Raw genomic sequence first — 21,819 nt, forward strand, 5'->3', positions numbered from 1 at the left:
CTCCACTTTATCTCCATAATTATAGGAACCCACTTCTTTGTCAATCTTTATATATGGCGACAGTTACTTTTGAAAATAATTATTACTACTTCTCGATTTAACTCAAACTCCAATGCTTAATATCTTTTATCATTAATTATTAATTATTTGTTACATTACTACATATACATATACCTATACGACTCATAACTGAAATGTATGAACTCCACATGTAAATATTTAATATTTTAAAAGTTAAAAGTACATTTTATTTTAGATAATCAAATCTAATTAAATATATATATATATATATATATATATATATATATATCTATTATATTAATTCTTCTGTATGACCAATTAATAAAAGGTTAGGTCTAACTTAAAAAAATAACTGCATAAAATATAATATAATTATATCTAGAGCATTGTTAACCGTTCGTAACTTCCCTCGGCATATGAAACGATAATTTGGGCTTCGAATATTGTTAACCGTTCGTAACTTCCCTATGTTCCTGTTTTTATGTTCAAATAAAAAAACAAATAATTTGGACTGAATATTGACAAAAGGACCAAGCCTTACCATATGATACATGTACATACTTACAAAACTTATATATTCTATTAAATTCATATCATACAGAATATGATTATACAAACACACAAACATAAAAATTACGTTTCTTTAAAAAATAAAATTAAAACTAAAACTAAACAACTAAAATTAAAATTAAAAATTATGATCATGATCCGATATTCTACATATTTTAGTTTAACGGGTTTTAAATAGATTTCTACATTTGGACCCACCCTTTTATATTTTTTAGTTTTATATTCTTTTAGAAATTTAATTTTTATATTTATATGTTTTAGTCATATTTGTGTTTTTCATTGTATAACATTTCTCTTAAATAATTAATAGGAGGTTTTAATCATTGTATTAAAATAGTTTGACCATACATATATCAATAGGTTATGTTTCTATTTTAATAGTATTGACTAGATTCAGATTCGTCTTTAAAAGAGTTGGTATATTTTTTTTGTTTTACATATTTTAGAAATTTAATTTTTATATTTATGTTTTTAATCATATTTATATTTTTCTTTGTATAATATTCCTTTTAAATAATTAATAAGAAGTTTTAATAATTATCGTAAAATAATTTCACCACACATATATCAATAGGTCATATTCCTGTTTTAGTATATTGATATTATATAATGAAAAAAACGTAATAAAAACATAAATATAAAAATTAAATTTATAGAAAAATGTAAAACAAAAAATATACCCGCCCTTCTAAGGGCGGGTCAAAAATCTAGTCTAGTAAACTATTAAAACTGAAGTACAATTAGTAATTAACCCTAATTTTTCCTTAATATTTACAATAGATGGCCACTGGCTTAAAAGCTGTCGTTTTAAAATTTCCTAAACCACCCTAAAAGAAACTGACGTCTCTACCATATCAAAGTCTAAACCTTTAACCCCAAATCGAAGCCATACATCCCGGTGGTTTGGTCTTTCCATCTTTATGCAATTTGCACTTCTCATCCCAGTGACTGGACTATCTTTAGGGGTTTTGGTGAAGTTTTTCTTGAGATTGGTTTGAGTTTTGGAAATTTTATTATGAGTTGTTTTAAGAATCCCTAATTTCATGCGAAGTGATTGCGTTCAATTTTTTTTGATTGACCAACTCCGGCGATAGACTGTGGAAGGAGCACGGTGGTGATTGAAAATAAAAATTATGTCCGACGGCTCAATCAAAATTTTAACATAAGACAGCAGCGCAGCCACTTGAATTTTTGAGCTTGCGAAAGTCAATCATTTCACATGGTTACAGGTTAGTCTCCTTCTCTCTCGTGAAGTTGTGTCTTCACTTTTGAAAGGATTTACCTTTCTCTATGGGGCGACTGATCATATGCGGTCAACAAGGCCAATGAGTTTTCCTGAGGATCCTTTGCGAACCCCATGACTGGTAGTGGTACGTTTGAATTTACTGGTTTTATTTAGAATACATGGAATGATCTAATCTTTGATTACTCTGTCAGACGTTAAAACTTTTGATTCTTAAGCTTATGCTTTTCCAAGTTAACTCTCAACCCCCTTCATTTGTTCTATTTCAACATGAGCTAGACACAACAACTTAACGTGTATTTGTGTTTTCCTCGATATATTCGTGCAGCCATCAGCTACTCTGTATATTTATTTATTTTCCCATTCCAGTTCCACAATTTTGCTTGGAAGTTTGAAGCTCTGTCTCAGTCATCATGTCAGCTTTAAGCTTCTCATCTCAAGTCAACTAAAGCTCGCTCTTCTTCATCTTTAAGGGAATGTTCCTAATAGATAACAATATGCATCTCATTTATTTAACCTTTCTCTCTTTAGCTTAGTAAGTTGATGGGTTAAGTACTTAAGTGGTATTGAGTTTGAGTTACTTTGTCACCATCTGTGTTTTCCCCAGTGGGTTTTATATTTTTATCGAATAAAATTGGCAGTAACAAAACAAATTAATATTGCACAATTAGTTTATATATGATTAACATGTGTCTTATTGATAAATTGTGGAGAAATGAAGAATCTCATGTTCTTTGGAGCTAAGCTCTAGAATCGTGATTGACACAGTCACAGAGATGAAATTCTAAAATACATTGAAAGTAACGTTCGAGCAGTCAGCAGTCCAAAGGCCTTTGAAATCAAGTTAAACTCTCTTCTCTATGAGGAAATATCTTACAATTTCCTTTACTATTATCTTCCCTTTCAACTCTTTCCTTTGTCTTCATAAGCTGGTCTTCGGGTAATTTTAATTTTGTACCTCTTTCTTTCTGATTTGTAGTTTCTGGTTCAATCTAACAATACACCTAATCGTCAAAAATCAAGTACACCTCAATTTAGAAACTAGAAACTTTATGCCAAAATCTGCAGTAGAAATTAGTAGATTTATCATCTCAGTGAAAACTTCAGTATATTTTTCTCGATTGTTTAGAAAGAATTCGCAAGGCAAAGGGTCGGCACCACAGAGATAAGGATAGAGATACATAAATTTCTTTGTTCAAGAAAAAAAAAGAGATGCATAAATTTATAAGGGAACAAGAAAAGTCAGTAAAAGGTAAATATATTTCTATCCTTTTTCCAGGGAAAAAATAATATATGGGCTTAGATTTTGGTATAAGGTCCACAATAGACGGTTCTTATGTGACCGTAAAATATGATGTACCAAATTTTTAATAATAACTAAATGATCCAATTTAATAAGTTAAATTAGGCTTGCTAAATTAGATTTGCAAATATCTATACTTAATTTTGAATGTTTTTTTGGTAACTTTGTTTCAGTATTCTTTTATGTCTCTGTCTAAATAATATATTTGTTTTATAAAATCTCAATATAAATTTTGAATATTATAACCAATTTTATATCCCAAAATTTATGAATCTATAACAAGAATATAAATATAAGTTGTGAAAAATAAAATATATAATTATAAAAAAAAACACCCGCACGGGAGTACGGATCAAAAACTAGTTATATTTAAGAGTGAGCACAATTACTTGTTACTTGTTAATTAATCAGTACTTGACTCATAAAATCGGATACTTGGTTTGGTTTGACTACTTGATTATCAAGTAATCTATTTAATTTAAAACCCAATAATCAAGATTAGAGATACATATCAAAGGCTACAGCAGCCAATGAAGCTTCTGAGTCCTCTAAATCACGTGGAGGCGTTCATGATAGCTGCATAAAGTAATCAACATGTCTTAGAGCAAACTTTTGCTTTTACAAAACCACCTGCAAAAGCAGTCTCTCTTTGTCTTTTGTATACCAGTGTCTGTTAGAGCCTAACCTGTAAATTTTTCTGACACTTGCAGTTCCATTGTACCTCTTAGCAAAGCTGGGAGTCCTAGAGTATTGCGATTCTGCACTTCAGGTCGGTCATTGGTCTAAGTTCATGCATCCTTCATGGAATCAGCCGGTTTATTTGCTCATTTGCGAAATTTGTATATCAGATTTTGTGTTTTCAATCTTTTGTAAGCATTGACAATCTCGTAATTGTTTCAATTTAGAAACTACAATAATAAAGTTTGGAACTGTATCCACAGATCACTCTTACTGCGAATTTAAGAACTGAATGGATAACAGACAAGTAAAGTAACCTCAGATCACTCTCACTTATTGCAAATTTAACTACTGTTCTGTCCTAAGCAACTTTCAGAGGCAGATATGCAGAAACAATCTATTAGATATCTCCTCCAATATCATTCTTTCTCGTTCCATAAGCGATGAAGTTCACACTTGTGTCATCTGACAGTAACCATCTTCCTGTTATAGGGTTGTACACAAATCCAGCCATCTCCTTCACCTGCAAAACCATAATTTCATCTTTATCATTTCTTTTCTACCACAATGTATATATACCAAACCACCCTCTAATGATAAAACAGATGAACAATCCTTGGGAGGGAGTTGGCTTACATCGACTGAAGTGCGTTGTAGTATCATAGTAAGTTCTTCAGGAGTTAGAAAACTTGACCACTCGTGTGTGCCTTTAGGAAGCTGCGCACGTGATTGTGAAAACAAACAAAAACATATGTCGGAAAATGGTGTAAAGAGAAGGGATAGAAAAGATGTGAAGACTGAAGAGATTACCCATTGTAGGATGTACTCTGCTGCAACGATGGCTGATGCATACGATCGCATGGAGCGGTTAATTGTGGAAAGTATCGTGGCTCCGTTGGGGATGGTCAATGCTGACAAGGACTTGCAGAACTCTGCAGGGTTGGCTACATGCTCTATGACCTTCATTGTATAAATCAGAAAAAATGCCCATGAAAATGAGAATTAATGGAACTAGTATAAAACATGAGAGAGGAAGTTTGACAAAAACCTCTAAGGCAAGAACAGCATCAAACGTCCTCCCCTCCTCCACTAGCTTTTCTGCAGGTAGACAAAGGAGAGTACAGTAAACAACACTAATTTTTAATTGTTCATCATCTAAGGTAATAGGGTAAAAGTAGTACCTGCTGTAGTACATTGGTATTCAATAGTTGAAGTCATTGGATCCATATCCTGCATACAACAAAGAGTAAAAGTCAAGATAGAGAAGAACTTGCACCTTGATGGTAGGTATTCAGGAAACATACATCAACAAATGAAGAACATTGAAGTAAGTTATCTAGCAGAATAAAGTAAGAGAGACCTTACAGCGTGAAGACGAGCAATCTTGATATTCTTATCAACAGCATCAATTCCTGTGACAGTTGCTCCCATCCGTGCTAGAGGCTTTAAAACAAAACAAACAAAAAAAGCCATTAATCACCCCAAATCGTCTTTTATATTCCAAGTAGTAACCAGAAATGCTTGGTCTCATTATTAAACCTCGGAAAGAAGTCCACCGCCACAACCAACATCAATAAGTCTCAGTCCTTCAAAAGGCCTAGCGGAACTCGGATCCTTACTGAGAAGAGAAGAAGAAGAAACAGAGTTAATCTAAACAGAGAAGGATACAACATAATATAAACATATATATAAGAAGTTTTAGCAACCTGAAATGCCTGCATAAGGTGGAGCGGATGAAAGCCAACCGAGTTGGGTTCATCAGATGCAACGGTTTAAAGGGCCCTTCAGAATGCCACCTTCATACAAGACCAAAGAGTAAAGCAAAATCATGCAAAGCCCTCAAAGACTCAAGCTTTGACATTTTTTCAAAGAGAACCCATTAGCACTGATCACATCTTTCAAGTTTAAATAGTGTAACAAACCAATTTTGCACACTAAGGTTCAATTCTTAAAAGCATAGATCAAAATCAAATCAATGCAAAGCCCTCGAAAGAAAGCTCAAAGCTTTAGTCATTTTAAAGAGAACCCATCAACACTACTTCACTTAGTCGAGCTTTAGAAACGAACCAGGTATCAGCAATGGCAGAGAATTTGGCAAGTTCTTGTTCATTGAGAGAAGACGTTGTCGACGGTGTGATTCGGCTTTTGTTAGAAGAAGCTTTGTCTTCCAAAGTTTCGATCTTTTGATGCCTAGAAGAAGCATCAGTTTCTGAGGTCGAGAACCACCGCCGGTGAAGGAAGCACGACGGAGGTATGATTGAGGGAGATAACCGACGAGCAGCGAGGATCCTTTGCATTTGATTCATCATCCTCGAACGCTACGGTTTCGAAAAGTTTAGCGATTGCGGGACGGCGGCGATTGAAGTCGGGATTCGCCGGCGACGGAGAAAAACGAGCGAAGGTGAAAAAGGGAAGGGGTAAAATTGGAATTTGGAAAATGAAAGTGGGGACTGATGTATATGGGCTACTCTGAGCTTGCCCATTTTTAGTGTGTCTTTTTCATTTAAGTGAATGGATGTATATATGGGCCTATTTTAGTGAAAAGACTACTGTTTTGAGATGTTTATGATAGTATAAGAAAAGAGAAAAAAAAAACTAAAAACAAATAGGATTATTATAAAAACGGATTATATGAGATTAGACTGGTCTTGGCAAACAGATGAAACCGATAGAATTTGTTTCTGGACGAAATATCTAAATAGGATTTAAGATTAGATGTTTTGGGTATCAGATGGTACACAGTATGAACCGAAACCCCAACATATACAAAAAGTAAATCAATCTGAAGTGATTCTAAACTCATTATTAACCTCTTTTATTTAAATTTCGATAATTTGACTATTTTCAGGTACTTTAGGAAGTTTAGATAATTTCATATTATAATTTTCGGTTGATGTAGATGATTTGTATAAATAGTAATCAGATTTTTGGATAATTTAGATATTTTGAATTATTTCTTTTTGGATTTTTGGATAATTTTTGATGTCTGAAAAAATAGAATTGCATCGGAATGAAACTTATGAAAATTTTGAAAACTTGAAGGCTCAACCCGAATTGAAACGGATACTCAAACGTCCACTTTTTTTTTTTTTGAAAAAAGCATCCACTTTTTTGATATTTTTTAAAAAAACTCTTCTATAAATTTGTTTCTCTTTTAAAGCAATTCAAAAAGAGACATTTGGACTTTATGAATTTAGAAGTTGGTGTGACGAAATAAATGTTAATATCGCACAAAATTCAAAAGATTAGTTGGCTTTGGATATGTTGGAATCAGTTGCTTTCATCTATAGTAGTTTTCAAACAAAAGGTCCCACGATCGAATAAGAAATATCATTCCCATAATAAATTCATATCATTATAACTCATAATATATGTGTGTGTCTACTATACATTACCACATATTCACATCGACTTTTTTTTTTACTTAAGGCTTAAGATATTTCACATCGACTTTTCCAAGTACACAAATTATTAAAACGAAGATAATTACAATATATAACCTTATTTGATTAGTATTTGATATGGCGTGTCCACAATATCATTCAACTTATATTATTACTATTTATAGTTTAAACGATGCGAAATAAAGTAATAAACATAATCGTTAAGCAAGAAAAGTTATAAACAAAACCGTGTAACCAGTTTTAATTTGTTTTGGTACTTGTAAAAACAATAACCATGTAAAATCTGACATTCAAAATGACCTTTAGCTTGGGGTTTTTTCGGGGGTGATTGGCTGGAATTTTGAATGTAAAGAATTGGCTCGTCAAATTTGTGGTTTTAGGGAACATGATGTGACTTAATTAAAACTTAAATCCATATGGTATAACTTCTAAGTAAAATTTATAGAACTAAAGTGGTTTGATTTTAATCAACATAGTCTAACTTCTAATTTTAGTTTTTATCTTGTTATCCGAAATGTTGTACTTTATCCTTCTTTTTTTCAATTTAGACCTAAATTATATATAACCTTTATTGGTATTAATTTACTACAGTTATAGACTCAATACATTATTAAATTTATTAAGCATACAAATCAATTTTTGTATTTCCAGCTGATTATAAAATAACTAAAAAGAATACTATAAATCATGTTTATGTCGGCATATCCATGGGGTTACACTCCTAACTTTAAAATAGAAGAGTATAATATTTGTTTTCCACTAGTATTTTTGGGTGGGAGAATTCATTCACTTTTAGAAGATTTAAGAATAGTTATTCGCACTCCACTTTTGTTTTGATTGGTTAGTTTTCAACAACCCTAAGTAATTATCGTTTCCCAAAAATTAATATTTTTACCCACCATTTTGATTTACTATTTGATGTAGTTGCACACCGCGATAATCATAATTAGTGGTGCATCAACCGTAATCGGACTGTTGTATATGCAGTAGTGACCATACCATTTCAAACTCTGCAGCGAATGTTCAGATTTTCTGATTTTGTAAATATACAATAAGCAAAACAAAAGAAAGAATGGGGCATTAAAAGGAGGTGTCGTCTAGTTGGTAATGTGGATAAAGAAGCTGGCAATACAATTGAATGTAGGACAATTTCACACTAACAATCATCAACCTATTTGAATAGGTAATGCAACCCAATTATTTTTTCTCAAATATACCTTATTATTATAGTCGTGATTCGTGACTATTGTTCATACATATAATTATAAAATTATAGTAATAATCAGGGTAATAGATTTCTTGTCAAAAAAATCAAGATTTCATAAAGGTGGTCACGTTTGGAGATTCTGAATAGTTGTTTCGCTGGAGGCGTTGAAATAGCCTTCTTTAACAGCTCACTTCGTTTCACATTCCAAAGTTATTGAACTCCTCTCGGTCTTCTTCTTACATATTATATAAATCTCTGTTTATCTCTGACAATAATACGACAGCATCAGCAGATAGATAATGGCATCTCTCTTGGAAAAGGCAACTTCGACTCTTAATGAAGCCAAAGAATCCGTCACAGCCACTGCTGGATCCGTTGGTGCTTCTCTAACTGATGCTCAGAAAACCGTTGCAGCCTCCACTGAAACTGCCAGAACCTCTCTAGCCGATGCTCAGGCAACCGTTGCAGCCACAACTGAAACGGTCAAGACCGAGGCCGAAGCCGCGCCAGGGAAAGTGTCTGGTGTGTCCACACAGGTCGGTTCTTGGTCACCCTCCTCACACCAACTTTTTACATGTTTGTTTGTCCTAAAAACTAACATATATATTTTGATATGGTTGTGGTTAGGCAAGAGAAGCTGTGGAGAATGTTATGTCAAGAGGTATAGAAGGAGCCAAGTCCTTATTTCATGGTTTGGAGGAGAAGAAGACCGAAATTTCCTCCAAGCTTGTTGGAGCTGTTACTAATGTCGTCGGTGGAGCATCGAGCAGCACCACCGTGGCAAGCCGAGACCTTCCAATATCCACAGACAATCAGGTCAGATTTTAAGCAAAACTCTCTTACTAGAAGATTGTATAATTTCAATTCGTTTTGACAAATCGGATTGTGTTTGCAGCCTTTGTTAACTGGTGAGCGCGGGGTTGATGCGACGCCATGGTGGAAAAACTGTTGTGGAGTTCTTGATCTTCTCAAGACATCTACTACAAAATAAAAGGTCAAGCTGATGAAGAACAGAGAGAGCACTAGAACAATATGTAAAAGCCTTTTGATTATTTATTTCCTTCCTTTTTCTTATTTTGATTTGAGATTGTGTCTTTTTTTTTTGAAACAAAGTTTGAGATTGTGTCTATGTCTTTGTTTTTATTTGTATTTTGATATGTTGATTGTTCCCATGAACTTGTGTAAGAAGTAAGAACCAATAAATCCAAAACAAGTAATTTTTTTTGTGATGAGTGATGGATTCTAAGGAACTTCTAAAAGCCAATCAAACATTCACAATTAGCTTCTTGACCTAAAACAAGAAACAAGACTCTCCTATAGACAAAAAGAAACTCAAGATCAAGATTTATAAAAGCCTAACTTCGTCATACTTGGCAATAAGAGAGGAATGTAGAACCCTAAACAATCATGTGAATAACAATCTTCTATTAGCCAATAAGATTATAAACTACATGAGCTTTTTATTTTCTTTTTGTAATATAAAACTACATGAAATTTTCCATATAAACTACATTACGTTGATCTTGCTAGAAATATGACTTCTCTCAGCATTTCAGACAATAAAAACATCTCCAACCCATTGCTATTTTCACCTCTATAATAGTATTTAGAGGTGAAATTGCTTCAACCCACCTCTATTTCTTCCTCTATAATAGAGATCTCTATTTTTTCCTCTATTTATAAAAGAAGAAATAGCATTCCTCTATTTTTTACTCTATATTTTAGAGATTGCTAATTTAAGAGAATACATTGGAGCATATCTCACATCTATTATAGAGTTCCCTTATTTTAGAGGTGAAAATAACAAAATACATTGGAGATGGTCTAACTCGGTTGTCGCATTGGTTACTTGCAATTGGGATGAACAAATAATTACTAACTTTTGGATTTCATCAGAAAAAGATAGATTCTCACTGATTGGGGTTTGAAAGGTCTCTACTTTTATTTTTTTTCGCTGCAGAGACAAAAAAAAAAAAAAAAGACTAGGTTTTTTTCAGAGAGTTCTTCTTTGAGGCATTCACAAAAAATGTCGTTGATCAAATCCTATTTTTTTCTTCTTTGGTTTGCTGTGTGTGAAATTGGTGTAATGTGTGCAGACATTGGTGAACTGTGTGAAAAGGCGAAACAATCGAATTGAAGACGCGACTCCAGTAGCTTTCTCAAATTCTTCCAATTGGGTTCAGACACGTCTTCTCGAGACAGGTACTCTGGATCTCAGAAGAACTGCTCTGTTCTTGTCTGAACGAGCCTTTTCTAGTCTAAGTAAAGTGGGGAAAGCCTCTTACAGAGAGAGGTGAGAAACGGGATTGCTGATATCAAGAAAGACGATGCTGTTGAGCTCTTCGGATCCATGCTTCAGTCTCGTCCCCTTCCTACCATCATAGATTTCGGTAGATTGTTTAGTGCCGTGGCCAAGACAAAACAGTACCATCTCGTCTTGTCCCTCTGCAAGCAGTTGGAGTTGCAGGGTAATAATTTACATAACAACTACACTCTGAGTATAACGATCAACTGCTTCTGCCGTCTCCGGAGACTCGGCTTCGCTTTTTCTGCTATGGCTAAGATGTTGAAGCTTGGGTACGAGCCTAACACTGTCACGTTTACAACTCTGGTGAATGGGTTATGTCTCCAAGGTAGATTTTCAGAAGCCGTGGCGTTAGTAGATAGAATGGTGGAAATGAAAGTTAGACCGAACCTCGTGACGCTCAACACTCTTGTCAACGGACTTTGTCTCAAAGGTCTAGTGTCTGAAGCTGAAGCACTAGTGGATAGGATGGTGGAACATGGATGTCAACCCGATCAGTTTACCTACGGTCCGATCTTGAACAGGATATGCAAGTCAGGGAACGCTGTCTCAGCCTTGGATCTGCTCAGGAAGATGGAAGATAGAAAGGTCAAGCCTGAAGCAGTTACATATAATATGATTATCGATTGTCTATGCGAAAATGGGAGTCTCGAAGATGCGCTCAATCTTTCCAATGAAATGGAAAGGAAAGGGATCAAAGCAGACGTCATCACCTACAACACTCTTGTAAGAGGCTTTTGTAACGCTGGTAGATGGGATGAGGGTGGAGAGTTGTTGAGGGATATGATCACAAGGGGAATCACCCCCGATGTCGTCATGTTCAGTGCTTTGATTGATTGTTTTGTGAAAGAGGGAAAGGTTAAGGAAGCTAAAGAGCTGTACAATGAGATGGTCGCAAGAGGTATAGAACCTGACACCATTACATATACTTCTTTGATACATGGGTTGTGCATGGAGAACCGCCTAGACGAGGCCAACAACATGCTGGATCTGATGGTCAGCAAGGGATGCGAACCGAGTGTCGTGACTTATAATACTTTTATAAACGGGTATTGTAAGGCTAAACGGGTTGATGATGGAATGAGACTTTTCCGTGAGATTTCTTTGAGAGGGTTTGTTGCTGATACAGTCACATATAACACTCTCATCCAGGGGTTTTGTCAAGCGGGTAAACTTGATGTCGCCAAAGAACTCTTCCAAGAAATGGTTTCTCGTGGCGTGGAACCCAGTGTCGTGACTTATGGTATTTTGCTAGATGGGTTGTGTGACAATGGAGAACTAGAAGAAGCATTGGACATACTTGATAAAATGCACAAGTGTAAGATGGATCCTGATATCGGTATCTATAACATCATCATTCACGGGATGTGCAATGCTAGTAAGGTAGACGATGCTTGGGATCTATTCTGTAGCCTTCCTCATAAAGGAGTGAAGCCTGATGTGAGAACATATACTATAATGATTGGAGGATTATGTAAGAAAGGCTCACTGTCTGAAGCGGATATGCTGTTTAAAAAGATGGGAGAGGAGGATGGGATTGCGCCGAATGAGCGTACATACAACACGATGATCAGAGCTCATCTAGGAGGTAGTGGTGTAGCCACTTCAGTTGAACTCATAGAAGAAATGAAGAGGTGTGGGTTTGCTGCAGATGCTTCCACCATGAAGATGGTTATTGATATGTTATCTGATGGTAGATTGAACAAAAACTTCTTGAGTATGCTTTCTTGAGTGTGTCTGATCTTATCTATAAAGAGAAAGTCACTCATTAGCACACTGCTGTTATTCTCTAGCACTGTCTCTCACTAGGGGTTGTGGTTTGGCTTTTGTTGCAGTTATATAATTCTTGTAACAATAATTGAGAAAAAGAAAATGAAATATAGTCTTTATGCAAAAAAAAAAAAAAAATTACTAACTTTTGGAGTTTCTCCTCCAAAGCCATGATGATTACATTTTGGACTTGTCCAGCGATGAAGTAGCTGTGAGCCTGTGAATTAAGACATGTAGACTTCGCTATTTTGTTCTAACTCTATAGTTTTCTTAAACTTTACCAAAGGTTTCCCTGTTTCTTTACTAACTCAACAGTTTTTTTTTCACTATTTTATTTCTAAACTATACAGTTTCTCCTTATCAGTGATTGTTTTTAGGCATGCCCCATTTGACATATCTAGCCAATATGCACAACGCCAAACTACTTGGATATTCTCATTCTATTTGTCTCAAATGAATTTAAGGCAAATTGTTAAGTTGTAGATATAACTAAAGAAATCATTATAACTCAGTTTAAATTACAGATAATCTGAATTACTCTCATGTAGTACATAATGAGACCAAAGTTCTGAGAGAGTAATAGTAAAAAACATTTTTATTAAAAATTACCTTGAGATGTTTAGGCTTTCATAAATTTCAGGTCAGGCGGTGCATAAGACACTAGTACTTGAACCAAAGTTTCCATAGATAATCTTGACTAGATGACTTGGCTGAATGCACTTGCAAAGTAGATGTGCTCTATGCTCTCAACAATCGGTGAGGATGGAGTTGGATTTCCCAAGAGATATATCGTAGAGAGTCAGTACTCAGTAGAGACTAGAGACAAATGCATCAAGTTTAAATATATACTAGATTTTTGACCCGCACATCCGTGCGGGTGTTAATTTTCACTTTTTTATAAATTGATAATTGTTTTTCATAATTAGTATTATATATTTATAGGTATTATAATATAGTTAATTGTATAAGTATTTAAATATTTTTAGTTTTCTATACATCATAATCAAACTTGAATCAAATAGATAATATGGTTACTTTTAGTTATTTTGTTATTTTTAGATTAAGTTTAGTTTGAATTTAAAATATCCGAACTGAATCGGTTAATATTGTTACGTTTGGTACAAATTTCCGAACCGGTTTCAAATACATTAGTTTTTGGATATTTGTAGATTTCTATATATCATAACCGAATTCATCTGAATTCAGGAAGACCCGATTCAAAACCCACATAAAACTGGTACCCAAAAGAAATAACTTATAGCTGAATAGATACTGAATGTTATGTCTAACTGGTTATGTAAGCATAACGCAAATAAAAAATAGTTTGTTAGTCATTTTGAATTCTTGTCACAAATAAAGTAATTTCTTTCAAATATGTTGATTATTATAGTTAATATGTAAAATAAATACTGCCAATATATTATAGTAAATATAATGAAATAGTTAAAAATGTGAGAAATGAATGTAAAAATTAAAAAAAAAATTGAAAACAAACAAATTTTGTTTTGTACTTCTGTAATAAATGATGTCAATTTTTTAGTAAAGATAATAAATGAAATGATTATAATTGATTTAAATAATGAAAATTCTGTAAAAATCACTTAAAATAGGCAAGTATTATTTTTATTTTATATATATATATATATATATATATATATATATATATATATATATATATATAAACATGAATATAAATCAAAACAACAAATAAATATGTACATATTTATTCCCTCTGTTTCAATTTAGATTATAATGTTTTATGCATTAAAATATTAAAAGATCAATTTTGTAAGTGAATAGATGAACCATTAATGAAATAAAGTATAAATTAGAAATAGCCAATTAACATAAGTTTCCAGATTAAATGGTTAAAATATATATAAGTAAATTAGTGGGCCTATCTAATAGACTCAAAATTAGACATGTTTAGATTGTTTTATGAATAATGATGTGGTTCCAAGAAAAAAACATGCGATATATATATTGTTTGAGCTGAGTGGGATAGATTTAATAAAAAATATTAACAATAGCTCAACATATGTTTTCGTTGTGATTTAAACTTGAAGAAAACTAAATATACATTTTCTAATTATTTTGATATGCATTCCTTTTATTGTTAAGAGGAACCCAACTTTTAGGTAACAGTATATATGCAAGAGATATTCATTTAGTCTATAATTAAATATAGTTGATTAATTAATATTCTAAAATCTTTATATTAAATACTAATGGCAATCCTTTGTAATTATTGTGAAAAACTAAGGGTTAAATACTATTTGTACTTCAGTTTTAATAGTATAGATAGATATATAGATAGATATATATATATATATATCTATACTATACTAAAAGGCTAATAAGATCAAAGGAGAATGCCTCCACGTAGGATTAAAAATTAAGACCAATCAGCTTTAAGATATTTGCCATGTCAGATAACCTAATTACTTCTGCCTGATGAATTGTCGATCCACAGCCTCCGTTCTCTTTTGACACAAATCGTCTGTTCACTCTCCCTCTCTCAATGTAATGGTTGTTGCTTGATTATGACTGTTGATTGTTTGTCTTCCTCATCAGTTATGCTTACATATCTATTTAATTGAGTACTCAAAAAATTGAGACAATTAAACAAATCTTAGGCGACGAGAGTTCAATGAAGCAAGGGAGATGGCCGCCGGCGACAGGACAGCTGTGTTGGGCTTTGATTCTTCGACGGGTAAGAAGTTTTCTATGCTATCATCGGTTCATCTCTCGATCCTAATTTATCCCTTCAGATTTAGATTATTCTTCTATTATCTTTGTTCATCTCTGTGCATTTTGGATTTCAGCGGCTCTAAAGATGCAACACATCAGATGTAAAGAGAATTTTAGTCAACTCTAAGTATGCTTTAAAAATTTCATGTCTTTCAGTTTTTTTTTCTCTGAGAGTTTAACATTTTACTAACCATCTTTTGATAAAACCCTTGATTATGTTTGCAACTTCAACATGTTTTTGGAAGCAAGCACAATTCCTCATCATTCTGATGTAGTTTGTGTTCACCGTTCCACTTCTCTAGGCTTATATTACATAAGAAAAGACTTAAAACTCAATCTAACTCAAACTACCTTATATCTAACCTTTGAGGAGTTGTGTGTGATCATAATTTTGTGGTTTCTTTCTCACAGGTTAGCATATTGGGTACATTGGGTATATTTCTTTGAATATTTAGTAATGGAGGTTGTTCCACCTCTCTAAAACAAGAAGACAGAACCGTTGAACTCTACTATTTTTTAAATATGTATCGTCTTACAGGTTGCTCTGACTACTGCCAAGATAGAGTCCATTTTTCTTTGGCTGAAGATCGAATATATAAAATACTGAGTTATGCAAGAGGAACAATGGAGAGGGTCCCCAGGTCCAATGGGTAAAGCCTTAACTAGCTGTTTCTAACTGTCGATAGTGATATTGGAGGATAAATCGGCATAGCTCCTACTAATAGGGTTTGTCAGGCTGTTGCCTCTGAGACTGTGGTAGGGGGTTAGGCAATTGGTGTTCTTCCCATGTCTAGGTACCTTGGTAAGCAATACTTCTATTGATTATCAGTAATGAATCTGTGAATGCCTTGCGAGTAGGCTTATTAATTTCATCTATGGCACATCTCTGGAATTATACTGTGAAATTTTTTTTCCCGCCATTTAAGAAACATTAGATCCTCAGTGTGTTTTCTTTCATCATCAACTTATGCTCCAGAAACCCATTAGATTTGTAGATTAGTATGCCTAAATTGTGTTGCGTTTCTCCTTATATGCAGAACAAGTATGTTTTGTCTGATTCTGATGCTTTATGTATATGTCTGACAGGTTTTACATTTGGGATTCACATATCAGCCTTGTATTTTCTACTCGATAACTACTAGCAATTATGGATGATTGGGGTAAAAGTTTATTGCTTTAATGTCTCTTTATGTGTTTCTATCTATAATCACATTACAAAATTGATTCACTTGCGCAAGTGTGAATCTTATTGGAGTTTTCATTGCTTATAGTTTTTATTTTTTTGATGATTTAAGAGGATGAGCCGCTTGCACCACTTCCAGCTAAAGTTGAGCTTAAAAGCAACTGGGATGACGAGGATGTAGATGAGAATGATATTAAGGACTCTTGGGAGGATGATGATGATGATGACGAACCTGCTCCGGTAAAGCCTGCTTCGGACAAGGCTCCTCCTAAGAAAGCAGCAGCCAAAGCTGTTGAAAAGAAGGGTAAAGCAGCCGATGTTCCAAAAGAAGCACCAAAGGAAGGACCTTTGGATCCTATCTCTAAGAAACTTCGCATGCAGAGGTAATTTAAATCTTTCTACCTGACATATTTGTTGAGACGAGCTTTTATAAACAAGACCAAAAACTGTGTGTTCTTTCTCTCACAGGGTTGTTGAAGAAGCTGACTACAAGGCAACTGCTGAACTCTTTGGAACGAAGGGTGAAAAGACAAAACTTGATGTGTTCATCCCCAAGTCTGAAAGCGATTTTTTGGAATATGCTGAAATGATTTCTCATAGGCTTAAACCATATGAGGTTTGTTGCATAAGCCTTTCTTCTCTTTATAGTAAAACGCTCTTGGCAAGTTGGCATGTTGAACTTATATTTTGGTTTCTTCTGTTTGCAGAAAAGTTATCATTATATTGCGCTACTCAAAGCAGTCATGAGACTATCTGTGGCCAACATGAAGGAGCAGATGTTAAAGATGTTGCTTCGTCCATTACAGCAATAGCAAATGAAAAAATTAAGGCGGAGAAAGAATATTGCTGCTGGTAGAAAGAAGACTGGTATGTGCATTGACGACACTCGCCTTCTAATTTTTGGGTTATTGATTTGTAGATTCGTTATTCTGAAGTTTAAGTGTGAATCCTTTTTTTGTGATGATCAGGTGGGAAAAAGAAACAACTGATTGTAGATAAGGCCAATCGCTACTATCTCAGCCGTTGCAAGCCGCTCTTTGGATAAAGCCAAGATGTTCGCTGCTGCTAATGGCTACTCTCCTTCGGCAAAGATCCACGGCTCTTACGAGTCGATTTTTTAAGATTCAGAGGTTGATGCTCTACATTCCTCTCCCAACTAGCTTCCACGTCGAATGGGCTATACGTGCTGCTGAGAAAGGTAAGCACATCCTTCTTGAGAAGCCCGTGGCGATGAACGTAGCTGAGTTCGATAAGATTGCTGCGGCTTGCTAAGCCAATGGTGTTCAGCTTATGGATGGTACCATGTGGGCTCATCATCCTAGAACCGGTAAGCTTAGGGAGTTCCTCTTCGATCCAGACCGTTTTGGCCAGCTCAAAAGCGTAAGTACTATGAACTTATTCATTTGGAAACATTTTTGCTGTCAAATTCAATAACTCAGATTAGTGGGGTAGAGTTGGAATCATTCATAATTCGTAGTATAGTATATGTTCTTTGGTTAAGATCTTTATGGAACTTATTGTTTACTTGCACTACTTCGCAAAGATTGTTCAGGTGCTTGCGTATACGGCTGTTTCGAGCTTTTCCAAGCATAGGCGGTGGAGGTTTGGAATCACTTCGATTACTCTGGTTTATCACTCTGAAAGGAGCTGCCAATGATATTTTGGTGAAAAATCAATGGCGGTGCTCTAGCGGTGATTTTACGCAAAGATTGGTGTGATCTCCAGCTTCTTATACGTGTTCATTATATAGCATGATATAGTTAATTTTAATAAGTGGATTTTGTTTTTTGCCCAATTAGATTGACAATGTGTATTGGGTTTTGTTGAACATTATTATAAATTCTAATTTAAAGCTTTTTCATGATTAACACAATCCTATAAATTATATTTTAACTAAATAGGTAAGTTATTAAACAGTATTAGTCAACAAAAAAAATTATTCAACAATGTATTATTTTATAAATGCTATTATATGTACATTTAGTTACCGCTAATGCAAATTGTAAATAAATGTGATACGTGTATCTACCAATCTAATGAGTTAAATACATTTATTTATTTACTATTAAAGATTTTTATTTTATTTTGTCCAATGTATTTATTAACTATAAGTATAAATTAACAGCCATCTGAGAAAAAAAAACTTTAAGTATAAACTAGAATTTGATCCGTATTCCCGTGCGGATGTTTAAATTTAATTTATGTTCAATGTAAATTTTTAAACTATCGGTTTTATAAAAAAAATATCATTTATATTTTGTAGTTTGATGATTTAGTTAATACCATAAAACCGCGCGGATTATACATGGACATGTTATTAGATATCTGAATTATATACCCAAATCTGATTTGAAAAACCTAACCCGAAACCCGATCAAAATGGCAAAATACCTGAAAAGATATTAAGTTATGAGATATTGGGTATTCGAACCAGAATTAATAATATTTGAATCTGAATGGATATCTGAAGGTAAAATAACATAGGTCTTAACCCTATATTTCTAATTTAGGATCACTCATTTTATTTAAAATATTTAAATTGATATTGCATATGAATAAAAGATCGAATAATATACATATAGTTTTAAAATATAAAAAATCTCAAATGACAATAAATAAATAAAATATTTTCTTTTCTTTTTAAAAGACTGTTAAATTTATTCAAACAAAAATATTTTTGTACAATGAAAATTACTTCAAGTTGAAATAACTGGTCAAGCACATCGGTGCTCGAATCTGTGAATCATAGAAACTTGAACGCTTATATAAATAAAGTTGAGTTATAGAAGACATAGTTGTAAATAAAATAAATTGCAACTTAATAACAAAGTTTCAATGGTGTATGACTCCAATCTCTTTGCCAATTGCTCAGTGCATCAGCTGTTTTCACTTTCTGGTGAAAATTAGTTAGAGGTGGTTTGTATCACTTACGGTCTTTGTTAGAGTCTTGAATGGTTTCATAAACTTACTGCTTTTCTGTGCGTAGGTAGCGAAAGGGCTTTGTAATTATGGAACAAATATCATGTCATTAACTTGGTGACAGAAAACATTAGAATCGTTCTACTAATAGTGTTTCTATGGAGAAAAACGTTAGTAGCCATTGGAATCAGGTTGCGAAGAACTCTACATAGAACACTCTTAAGGTTTTGTCTACTACAAATCCAAAAAAATTCCTAGAATATTTGCCGCAAGTTTCAAAAAAGTCAGCAAAATGCAGAGGATACCAATAAATTGAACGGAGAACCCTGAAGACATCTTGAGTTGTTGCTTCAAAAGGACACATCAGGGGCGAAGTAAGAGCTCTTCTGCCCTTTGCGCAATGCAGGGATCGGTTTTACATTTTATTTTCCCTGGTCTTTTCACGAAAGTTATTATAGAGTTTAATTGCCTGCTAGCTTCAAGTATTTGGTTTCATTAAACATTGATATGTTGATTTCCTACAGTTCTTGACTTGCCTGTCTGTATACTTCAGTTCATGAAAATCTAATATTGATATGATTTGTGATGATAGAGACCTAAAAATAGTTTTGTTTTTAGTGACGAAGTTAACAAACAATAAGTGTCTCAACTCAGAGTATTAGAATTTGTTTAATCTATGACAAATACCAAAAGAATTTTCTTTTTCAGATGGCAAGATGGATGGACACTAACGCAAATACTTTTCTAATCAAATTAAATGCACAGATTGAGTGACAATAGATACACATACAGTATTTCGGTCTAGAGGTTGAGAAAAAATTCAGTCAAAAATGATAAGCATGAAACCACACAAAATGATGCATAATCACGTTTTACAATTTCGGCGTTTACATCTATTTTAATCTTATAAAATATTCGTTGCTCTGGCTTGATTTATTATCATTCATATACACAATTTTGTCAACATATTTAAAATGTCTTTCAAATGCAGTAACACACAAGTGATGTTGTGTTCATAATTGTCTTTTTTATATATATTTAGTGTTTGTGTAGAGCACAGCGTGACTGGAAAAAAGTAAAGCCTTTCATTTATATTCGTTTTTGTTTTTTTTTTTTAATTTTGGAAAGAAAAATTCATAGATTTGAAAATAAGAAACATGGCTTGGATCATGTGTGTGAATGTTATAAAGAAAAATTACAAACAATAAAGATTTAAAGTTGTTTAAAACATTGAAAATCATGAGATTAAATTAAGATTTTATAGGACACAAACCGCGCGTAGCGCGGTTAAATAATCTAGTATATATAGCGAAACGAAATGAATGATGCTAATAAATTTGTAGTAAAAAAAAATCAATAGTTGATAAAGGAAGTCACGTCTAAGAGATTCTCAATAGTTGTTTCGCTGGAGGCACTGAAACAGCCCTCTGCTCTCGTCATAACACATTCCAAAATTATATAAGTCTCTGTTTCTCTCTGACATATATTCCAACATCCGAAGAAAAAAAATGGCATCTTTCTTGGAGAAGGCCACTTCTGCTTTTAACGAAGCGAAAGAATCGGCTACATCCAGTGCAGAATCCGTCAGTGCCTCTCTAACTGATGTTCAGAAAACCGTTGCAGCCTCCACTGAGACGGTTAAGACCGACTCTGCAACAGCACCAGAGAAAGTGTTTGATGGGTCTACGCAGGTCGGTTCTTGGTCACTCTTACACCCTTTTTACATGTTGGTTTGTACTGAAATAAATAACATGATTTTCAAAAAAATAAAAAACTAACATGATCGTGTTGTGTGGTTAGACAAGAGATGCAGTAGAGGACAATGCTACGACAAGAGATACTGAAGGAGCCAAATCTTTGCTTCATGTTTTTGATGAGAAAAGGGCTGAAGTTTCGTCCAAGCTCGTTGGAGCTGTTACCAATGCTTCTGATGGAGCATCGAGCAACACCACCGTGGCAAGCCGAGAACTCCTTGTATCCACAGACAATCAGGTCACAGTATTTAAGCCAAACTCTCCATACTAAAACCCATTTAGATAAAAGAAACAGAATATTGTAATCCTCATTATGGTTTTGTAAATTGGATGTATGTTTGCAGCCTTTGTTAGCCACGGGTGATCACGGGGTTGAGACGACGACGTGTTGGAAGGAATGTTGTGGAGTTCTTGAACTTATGGCGGCAGCTAACACGAGAAATGGAGCACCTAGAAGATGAAAAAGCATTCGAAGAACGAACTTATCATGTTATAACGTTTGATTATTTATCTATTATTATTATTATTATTATTTTTGAGATTGTGTATGTCTATCTTTGTTTTTTCTTTTGCTTTTCTTTTGATATCTTGATTGTCACCAAAACTTGTGTGTAAGAACCAATAAAGCCCCCCGAAAATGGTCACTCCTTTTGATATCTTGATTGTTCCTATTTGTTTTTTTTTTTAATTTATGTTTAGTGATATTTCTGA

The 21,819-nt window shown here is 33.8% G+C and overlaps 4 protein-coding genes, 1 long non-coding RNA gene and 1 pseudogene across 7 annotated transcripts; 5 read left to right on the forward strand and 1 right to left on the reverse strand.

The window, feature by feature from the left end:
• The first annotated feature begins 1,379 nt into the window (after positions 1 to 1,379).
• Positions 1,380 to 2,487, forward strand: LOC130511986 (uncharacterized). 2 transcript variants are annotated; one of them, XR_008945498.1, is made up of 2 exons: positions 1,380 to 1,583; positions 1,686 to 2,487. It is a non-coding gene; the product is annotated as an uncharacterized LOC130511986 (long non-coding RNA). The 2 variants fall into 2 exon arrangements; XR_008945499.1 differs by having other exon boundaries at positions 1,380 to 1,562.
• A 1,533-nt stretch (positions 2,488 to 4,020) lies between these two features.
• Positions 4,021 to 6,281, reverse strand: LOC108851513 (ubiquinone biosynthesis O-methyltransferase, mitochondrial). The gene is made up of 9 exons (XM_018624951.2): positions 5,883 to 6,281; positions 5,522 to 5,611; positions 5,355 to 5,433; positions 5,181 to 5,258; positions 4,997 to 5,045; positions 4,864 to 4,913; positions 4,626 to 4,775; positions 4,452 to 4,532; positions 4,021 to 4,338 (listed from the first exon to the last, which is right to left on the reverse strand). Exons 1-9 carry the CDS (start codon positions 6,122 to 6,124, stop codon positions 4,216 to 4,218), a joined length of 942 nt encoding a protein of 313 aa, XP_018480453.1. The 5' UTR covers positions 6,125 to 6,281; the 3' UTR covers positions 4,021 to 4,215.
• Positions 6,282 to 8,293: 2,012 nt separating this feature from the next.
• Positions 8,294 to 9,655, forward strand: LOC108851497 (uncharacterized). Of its 2 annotated transcripts, XM_018624933.2 has the most exons (4): positions 8,294 to 8,402; positions 8,710 to 8,962; positions 9,054 to 9,242; positions 9,322 to 9,655. In XM_018624933.2, exons 2-4 carry the CDS (start codon positions 8,726 to 8,728, stop codon positions 9,415 to 9,417), a joined length of 522 nt encoding a protein of 173 aa, XP_018480435.1. In that variant the 5' UTR covers positions 8,294 to 8,402; positions 8,710 to 8,725; the 3' UTR covers positions 9,418 to 9,655. The 2 variants fall into 2 exon arrangements, with proteins under 2 accessions (XP_018480435.1, XP_056863536.1); XM_057007556.1 differs by lacking the exon at positions 8,294 to 8,402 and having other exon boundaries at positions 8,477 to 8,962.
• A 676-nt stretch (positions 9,656 to 10,331) lies between these two features.
• On the forward strand, positions 10,332 to 12,621 carry LOC108849234 (pentatricopeptide repeat-containing protein At3g22470, mitochondrial-like). Its single transcript, XM_018622774.2, has one exon. The coding sequence runs from the start codon at positions 10,777 to 10,779 to the stop codon at positions 12,460 to 12,462; it is 1,686 nt and encodes a 561-aa protein (XP_018478276.1). The 5' UTR covers positions 10,332 to 10,776; the 3' UTR covers positions 12,463 to 12,621.
• Positions 12,622 to 16,337: 3,716 nt separating this feature from the next.
• Positions 16,338 to 17,509, forward strand: LOC108850884 (uncharacterized; annotated as a pseudogene).
• A 3,353-nt stretch (positions 17,510 to 20,862) lies between these two features.
• LOC108850885 (uncharacterized) lies at positions 20,863 to 21,680 on the forward strand. The gene is made up of 3 exons (XM_018624344.2): positions 20,863 to 21,045; positions 21,155 to 21,346; positions 21,453 to 21,680. The coding sequence occupies exons 1-3, from the start codon at positions 20,863 to 20,865 to the stop codon at positions 21,567 to 21,569; spliced, it is 492 nt and encodes a 163-aa protein (XP_018479846.1). The 3' UTR covers positions 21,570 to 21,680.
• The last annotated feature ends 139 nt before the right edge of the window (positions 21,681 to 21,819 follow it).

The sequence above is a fragment of the Raphanus sativus genome, chromosome 4, assembly GCF_000801105.2.
Source record: "Raphanus sativus cultivar WK10039 chromosome 4, ASM80110v3, whole genome shotgun sequence".
NCBI lineage: Eukaryota > Viridiplantae > Streptophyta > Magnoliopsida > Brassicales > Brassicaceae > Raphanus > Raphanus sativus.